The 8,819-nt window shown below is 46.2% G+C and overlaps 1 protein-coding gene across 4 annotated transcripts in view; it reads right to left on the bottom strand.

Moving 5' to 3' along the window:
* Window positions 1-2,458: 2,458 nt before the first annotated feature.
* rab6a (RAB6A, member RAS oncogene family) overlaps window positions 2,459-8,819 on the bottom strand; it is a 17,171-nt gene continuing 10,810 nt past the window's right edge. For 2 of the 4 annotated variants that reach the window (XM_030792334.1, XM_030792335.1), the window contains exons 6-8: window positions 8,436-8,529; window positions 4,803-4,869; window positions 2,459-4,463 (exon numbers count right to left, since the gene is read on the bottom strand). In XM_030792334.1, the coding sequence (XP_030648194.1) occupies window positions 4,399-4,463; window positions 4,803-4,869; window positions 8,436-8,529 (226 nt within the window). In that variant the 3' untranslated portion in view covers window positions 2,459-4,398. Of the gene's footprint in view, window positions 4,464-4,802; window positions 4,870-6,988; window positions 7,083-8,435; window positions 8,530-8,819 lie in introns of all 4 variants that reach the window. The other 2 variants (XM_030792336.1, XM_030792338.1) reach the window with 2 other exon arrangements.

An 8,819-nucleotide genomic window follows, 5' to 3' on the forward strand; every position in this document is an offset into this window, starting at 1 on the left:
CACATACTTCAGTCATGCTAAACTCTCTCTGCTTCAGAATACTGCACAGAAAGACACACACCCCACCACATGTGTGTGTGTCCTGTGTGTGTACAGGAGTGGGGGGAACACTATGGCTTGTGGGACTTCGAGGAAACTTTTTAAAATCCTTGGAAGATGAGCTGTGTGTTCCCGTTTTTAAGGAGTGTCCGCTCCATTGCTTCATAACCATTTATTAATGAAACTTATTGATCGACTATCTCAGATTAAGAGCACTGATCCAGGATCAGCTCCCTTCAGCCCATATAATTGTGTTAATTAGGATTATGAAAGTCACGGACTGATACTAGACCAGCAAAATTATTCTGAGACAAAGGCCACATATAACCCCAGGACTCGACACTCTAAACCACATAGCTCTGAAGAAAAGCCTGGGCGTAGTGAGGTTCTTGCATTCTGTATATAGTGTACATAAAAATGAAACAGTGATACATATTTAACAGACTGGGCTGACTGACAGGGAGATGTCAGGACTACCTGTCCTCTGGGGGTGAACTTTAGATTCTGTTGCTAAAGGACCAGTCAGTCTGTCTTGTCTCCTTCATCCCCAGAGCACATGCGCTTTCAATTACAGTCCAGTGGTGTTCTGAATAGACTTCATTTCTACATGCCTGAGGTTTGTGGCTTTCCACAGGACCGCTGACAGCCAAGCCAAAAGCAGAAACGTAGCTCTTCGAATGTTTTTACAGCACAGTGTGCATTATAAACCTAGCTCTGCTTTTGTGTCCATGGGTATTAGAATAGGCTGAATATTGCACCTAAGCTACAACTAAACTGGTTTTTATTATTAATGTATTAATACAGTTACCACAAATTTCAATGAATAAAATGAATACAGACCAATGCTGTGGAGATGTGGTGTTTGGTTTCAGGGCGAGACATCCACACTACACCACTAGAGGGCAACAAAGGACAAACTTTTTTTTTTTTTCCCTTATGAACTTTCTCTGTTAAGCAATGAGGTGTTAGTACATACTTGATGACAGAACCATCTGCCTTTTCATCCTCTGTGCCCATCACAAGGCAAAAAGAAAAAGTCCATTTGGCTGAAATATAAAGACAATGGGAGGCGAGTTGGACCAAAACTCAAAGGGTAAACTCATTCTCCGGGCAGCAGGTTCCTGGAGTAGTTAGACTATTGTAGACAGTAAAGGTACAAACATATGAGGGGAAAAATGACAGACGGGTCTAAGAGAAACATAATAAATTATAATCTGAGGACGTTAGTAGAGAATGTCACTGATTATTTATTCCCTTTTCCTCTGGCAAGCCCAACCCCATCCCTACTTACAGAGCGTTTCCGTCGAAAATCTCTGTACCTCCAAAGCTTCCTTCATTCACCTCTCAGTCAAATGTATCCGGCTGCTCTACCCCTGACTGTAAAAATGAGAGGAGGAAGACCATATAAGTAAGAGCAGGCCTGTTACCATACCAACAGTAAAACCGTTACCCTGGGCAACCAAGCATACCTACAGCAGGGCCCGTGCAGATGGTGGCATTGCTACATATTTTTGATTGACGTGCCGGTCATCGCATCAGCTCTCAGAATTGCTCTCAGCTGACGCAGAGGTGCAACGCCCACTGTAATCCAACGAATATTACCTATTCTCGGCCAAGGGTTTTACGTAAAGACTTTTCATTATTCACTGCTGTCCATTTACAGTGTTCTCTCTCACAACTTTTTTTTTTTTTTTACATGAAGCATCCTGAAGGATCTCCCCAGGTCAGCGCTGAGGTGGAGGAGTTAAACTAGAGTAGATTCACACTGAAGGTTTCTGAACTCACAGAACGCATACCAATCAACTCAGCCTTCAGACCCAATCTCTCTGTGCCACACTGAGTAAACGACAGCAGTGGAAAAGGGACGTCTGACTGAACAGAATTAGCCCTCCACAGACTCTCATTCTCCCACTCAGACCAGGCTCTGCTCTGCCTGCAGTCCTCATGACCAAGTCTGACCGTGTAAAGAGTGATGAGGGTCGGTTGTCAAGGTGATAAGGACTGACGCTCCAAAATTCAGAGAGGTTCATAAGGAGCACTGAGGCACACGGTGGCTGTAATCCCAGATCAGCCTCACAGGACAGAGAGACAGAGAACCAATAATTTTCTACTGGCTCTCAAAACACGTACGACAAAAATGCCGGTATTCCTGAGACTCTGGGCTGAATGTTTAGGGAACAGGTTCTCCCAGTTTGCCAAACAGCACTTCTGAGCTCAAAGCACAAACTCCCTTTGAATAGTTTGAGAAATCGCGTTTTGTGGTGTTACACTTTCCCCCAGTGTCATGCTTTAACCTCTGTAGACATGACTGTCTCCATGTTACCCAGAGAGCTCCGCTCTCACACACAGACACACATGACTACACACAGTTCACCATTACACCCCATGTCATTTCAGACTCTGCATTTATTTATTTCTTTATTTATTTATTGTTTAACAATCAAAAAAAGGACATTTCCATAGTGACTAAATACAGTTCTCTATTAGGGATGTCAAGACACAGAGGAACCCTAGCAGTGCAAATTATGAGAGCTTCTGTGTACAGCATCACGGCAGCACGTGGCAGTGATGGATAAAACCACTCAAACCTTCAAAACAAAAACAAAAACCAAACCAACAGCAAAAAAAAAAAAAAACAGGACTGCCTGAAGCCAACCAAAGTGATACTTTCCTCCACACACACACACACACACACACACACACACACACAGACAGACAGGATGAGGGAAATACCCTCACACACACTGTACTGTATCTCAAACTGGTTCACAACAGCTGTATGGGCAGAAAAGAGAATATGGACTGACCACTCTATTAACACGCTGTATTAACACGCCGCGCTAACAAACAGTGGTGGGCTTGGGCGAGTCACTGAGAGAACATATCAGTGAATTTGGGGTGTGGGTGGGGTGAGGGGGGTACCCTACAACTATATCATTAAAAATAAAACTGAAACATGATCAAGTAGAAATAAATATTACAGAAAATGCTCGATTAAACAAACCAAAGAGTGAAAGAAAAGAAAAAAAAGTCCTAGCTAAAGTGTCAATATTACATCAAATCATACTTTACATGAGGAGCAGAAACAAACCCAGTGGAAGCGCTATAAAACCAATGGTCTGAAAGGCGCGGCTGCATATGATCTCATATATTATCAGTTCTGTTACTGAGTATGGTACTTCCCTTTATATACAAAACAAAACAAAAACAAAAACAATCTCTGGGAAAAAAAAAACCCTACTCTCATTAGGTTTTTCTTCTCCAACTGCTAACTCGACCAGAGAGAAGAGAGAAAACAACGGCAGCCATGGTGAAAAAAACAGCCACAGAAAAAAGAGGAGGTGGAGGAGAAAGGGTTGGTGAAAAACATTTCCATCTCTCTGTAAATCCTTTGCATATCATTTGAAACACGTAGATGAGGAAACTTGGAGCAGCGCCGTGAAGCTACAGCCGGCCCTCTGTGGTCACTGTGTGTAAACCTAAATTTGGACGCTCCCAACAGTTTGCAATTACCAAAAACCAGATTTTGACTTTCCCAAATGACACAGGTAAACACGTAAACAGCCTTGTCTGGCTGAAATGAACAACATCCCAATGGTTCTTCACACAAAGCTCCATCTCTACTATAGCTCTCCATGCATATTTGGATCTAACAGTTTACAGTTTTCTCAGCCATTCACGTCTGTATGGCCAGTCTCATTTCCACCACAGCAGAGTAAAGCCCTCGTGTCTTACTCTGTCCTACTCTACAGTAAACAGGTCATCCTATCAGCTGAGTGACCATGGCTGAACCCAGTTCTCTACAGTTACTCTTTATGATCTCCACAGAACTGTGTCACACCACAGGACAACTGCTTCACACGGGTAAACATACAACATGACACAGTGCCAATGAAAAGTGTATTGTTTTTAAAAAGAAAAAAAAAAACAAAAAGAAAAAAAAGAAAGCTTTGTTTCTCAACACTTTACTGAACCACGGGAGGAAGTTTAACGGAAGCAAAAATCCAATAACTTCATGAGGGAAATGGAGCGACATAGTCCACGTCCACACGGTGCTGGTTAAGCCTGAGGACATGAGAATGAGTCAGCAGACAGCACGGCCACGCTGAGGGACAAGTAGTGTTCTCTTCAGACTGGAGGGCGGGGCAGGGGTGGCGGAGGGCGGGGTCACTGACACTGCAGCTGGAGGAGGTGTGGGAGAAAGGAAGTGACGCTAGACGGAAGTTAGAAAGACCAGCGGCGAGGGAGGTGGGAAAGACTGCGGGGTGAAAGAGTGAGAGAGAAAGATAAAGGATGAGTTAGTGGCAGAGGGAGTTAGGGGGGAGGCGCAGGTAGCTGGGGAGGAGGAGTGAAAAGGCTTTAGCAGGAGCAGCCTCCTTCACTGACAGGCTGCTCTGGTGGTTTCTCCAGTTTTATGTCAATCACTGAAGAGAGGATGAGTTAAGGCACCAACTCAATGAGGATCTCTGACAGAGTGAAACAGAGCAGAAAACAGCCTATGGTAATGTATGTGAGGACCATGTAAAAACAGACACACACGCGCACACAGGCACGCACGCGCACACTCACATACACACAGACACAGACACACACACAGACACACACACACTCACACACACACACAGACACACACACACACACACACACACACACACAGACACACACACAGACACACACACACAGACACACAGACACACAGACACACACAGACACACACACACACACAGACACACACACACACACACACACAGTGGGAAGGATACTGTCTTCTCTGCTTTTATCCTGTGTGCTCTCCATTCCAGGCAGGGCAGCTGCCACACGCCGGAAGAGCTACCAGAGAGAAAGAGAGAGGAACAAGCATCACTTGTTAGATATGGAGATCAAAAAACAACACAGCAGTCAATCAGCAAAGGGTTTGTGTGTGTGTGTGTGTGTGTGTGAGAGAGAGTGCGCACATGTTTGACAATAGCCACTGTTCTGCACAGAGTTCTGTTTCTGGTCTTGGTTGCCAATGAATCGACTGTTTAAACCCCACATGTCCAATTACAAAAGCATCTCACTGGTGAAGACAGTGAGTGAGCAGAGCTCAGCACATAACCAGACTAAAGTGAGCTCCATGCCTCCCAGCCACAAGCCTTTCCTCCACTCTGTCTGTCGCAATACGGTTCCCAACTACAAAATAATCAAACTTATATCCACAGTGAGAAAAATAAAAGGGGAGGATTATCTGTGCTGGAGGCGTCTCTCCTGTGGTCCTGGAGCCAAGGACAGAATAAGAGCTTGAGCAGTGGCGTGTGGAGGTTCTCGCTCTAAACCTCTTCTCTCACGTCCTCCGCACGCTGACGCTGCCGGAGAAACGCTCCCTCCGCACACAGATTTAGAACCGTACCGACACTGAGAACACTAACGCTATCACCCAAAACCACAGTCCAGAAAATATCCATCAGAATAGATGATTTTGGGATTTCATCACCTTCACGAATCTCTTTCCTGAGAAAGCCTAAACTCCATTCAGACAGAAGGACATGAGACTGGAGTCCTGAGGCAACTTCAGTTCATTGATTGGTTTGTTTGTCATCATTAAAAAATAAATAAAATTACAAATTTGATTCAGATTCATAATCATTTCGATTGCTGTAACGATAATCTACACTTATCACAACCGACGTCATTGTATTTGTGCCGTTCTCTGCCTCTGCACACTAACCTCAGCGGTGCTTCAGAAGGCATGCAGGCATCACACTTACACACAGTTAGCTCTTTTCCACTAGGTCGGTGCTGGTGCCCGTGCCGGTGCCGGTGCCAGTGCAGAGATAGTGCTGCCTTGGTGCCTTTTGAGAACCGGCCCGCATTTCCACAGGTTTGGGAATCGAACGCTACATAGCGAAAGTTTAGGTAATTTCCGTGGGAAAAAATAATGTCGGACAGAACGCATCTGCTTGCTTTTTATACGTTTCACATTTTATACATTTTATACTTTTACGCTAGGCTTCCACACAGCGAAACACCTCACGAATTTTGCCCCATAACTTTTCGCTCTGGAGGCAAAATTCATGAAAATAGTAAGTCTGTCACATAGCTCAGAAGTTTAAACGAGTGTTCAAATGAAGGTCTGCAGCGGTTTATTTGCACCAGCCAGAGCCGAGAGAGAGAGAGTGTCTTTTTCTCCCACTCCGACAACGTTCATGTAACATGTAAACAACAGCCCGTGTTGATGTAGACACAAATTGTTGCTCATATATCTTGTAATCATGTACATATTTTTTTATGCTACAAATAGCCATTAGCCTATTTAGCCTTTGGTCAGACGTTTTTTGTTACTCCCGGCTCTCTAGAGAACGTCACGTACCAAACACATCAAACACTGAACTGATTGGTTCTCGCGTGGTTTTTATTTGCATAGCCTCTGACGTCAGCGGTTTTAGGACCAGCAATTCTGCGGTGCCGTGCCGGTGCCAGCTTTTTGGCACCGGCACCAGTATTTTGTCAGTGGAAAAGCGCGGCCCCGGTGCTCGATTAGGCACCGGCACCGGGGCAGTGGAAAAGGGGTAAGTGACATCAGCTGATACTGGGTCAGATGTGATAAAATGACACAGTCACATGGTGCGAGTGTGCCCAGAGTCTCCCACAGTAAAGGTCATGTATGGAGGAGACGGGATGTGATGCACTGAGAGGAGCAGACAGTGAACAGAGCTCCTCAGTCAGAAGAGTGTGGAGGAATAAAAGGTCCAATAACTCAACCCACCCACACTCGGCTCGGCAAACTCCACTGTGCAAGACTCAGCGACAGACCAGGCTGTGAGCCAGCAAACGCTCTAATGACCATGAGTGGGCGAGGGCCGAGTTCTCACACACACACACACACAGGCGCACGCATTCGTAACAGCAGCCAAGGAAGCTGAAGTGTAAGGTGCTTCAACACACACACACACAGACTGGTGTGGTCTACCTGTTTGATATTGTATCCTGTCTTTGCACTTGTTTCCACAAACAACACATTGAGTTCTTTAGCTCTCTGCTCTCCTTCCTCAATGCTTATTTGTCTGTGACAGAAAACAAGCCAGTGGCCATTCACACACACGTCCGCACGCCCCCGCACACACACACGCACGCGCACGCGCACACACACACACACACACACAGAGAAACAAGAGAAAAACACAGAAAGACATGTGAATACATTAAAATAAAAAAGCGTTCCGTGCCTCCTCTGCCTCCTGCTGCTGCGTCTGCTCCTACCCAGTCTGGAGTCAGTGATACGGCACACGCCCAGCCACGCCCAGCCACACCCTGCCACTACACACACTCAACAACATGAAGGCTGCAATCTATATGAATCTATATGAGATGCTGTGGGTAGGTGCTATATGAATCTGCCTGTGCAGACAGAGGTGCTGTGTAGACTGTGTGCTGTGTAGACTGGGTGCTGTGCAGACAGTGTGCTGTGCAGACAGTGTGCTGTGTAGACTGTGTGCTGTGCAGACAGTGTGCTGTATAGACTGTGTGCTGTGCAGACAGAGATGCTGTGCAGACAGTGTGCTGTGCAGACAGTGTGCTGTGCAGACAGTGTGCTGTGCAGACAGTGTGCTGTGCAGACAGTGTGCTGTGTAGACTGTGATGCTGTGCAGACTGTGTGCTGTGCAGACTGTGTGCTGTGCAGACAGAGATGCTGTGCAGACAGTGTGCTGTGCAGACAGAGATGCTGTGCAGACAGTGTGCTGTGTAGACTGTGATGCTGTGCAGACTGTGTGCTGTGCAGACTGTGTGCTGTGCAGACAGAGATGCTGTGCAGACAGTGTGCTGTGCAGACAGAGATGCTGTGTAGACAGTGTGCTGTGTAGACTGTGTGCTGTGTAGACTGTGTATTGTGTAGACTGTGTGCTGTGCAGACTGTGTGCTGTGCAGACAGAGATGCTGTGCAGACAGAGGTGCTGTGTAGACTGTGTGCTGTGCAGACAGTGTGCTGTGTAGACTGCGTGTTGTGTAGACAGTGTGCTGTGTAGACTGCGTGTTGTGTAGACTGTGTGCTGTCCACCTCAATTCTCAGACTGAGTCATAGATTTATGCTCTGAATAATCAAAAGGAACAATTTGTCCTTCTATGTTCCTTTTTCTAAAGCAGGAGAACATAAGTTCCTCATAGCGAGAGCAGACCAATCGGCTCTGGCCTTGAATGCCTGCGTCCATACCTGTTGCATAGCAACCAGAGGACACATTCATTCCATTAAATTCTGCTAGGTGTGAAGTCACAGTGTTCTGGGCAGGAGAAGGCGGATCAGGACCACCGGGCTCGGAGCAGATGGGCTGTTTGGGACCTGGGTGAGGCTCCAGATGAGGAGCAGGAGCAGTGGGAGCAGCAGGAGCAGGAGTCCACGGCACGGTCGGTCACTGACTCACCTGCTTCACATTGTAGCCTGCTTTAGCACTAGTCTCAATAAACATTACATTCAGTTCTTTGGCTTTCCGCTCCCCTTCCTCAATGGATACTTGCCTGTGTCAAAGGAGAAGGTTAAAGAGGATACTGAAGGCACAGTGCTGAGGCATGAGACACATTCTACTGATAACCAAACATAAACACCAACAGAACAAACTCTCACATCATACTGATGAGGACACAGAGACCGCAGGGTTCTGAAATGGTCAAATAACATTCAAATCACTAGAAAACAATTGTAGAAGACATGTCTCCTCACGCATGTACCACTCCCCGTCTCTCTCTCTCTCTGACAGAACGGAGAGGAACTCAGTGTTGACTCATCAGAGGGCGTGTTAAAATGAGTA

The sequence above is a fragment of the Chanos chanos genome, chromosome 15, assembly GCF_902362185.1.
Source record: "Chanos chanos chromosome 15, fChaCha1.1, whole genome shotgun sequence".
In the NCBI taxonomy this organism is placed as follows: domain Eukaryota; kingdom Metazoa; phylum Chordata; class Actinopteri; order Gonorynchiformes; family Chanidae; genus Chanos; species Chanos chanos.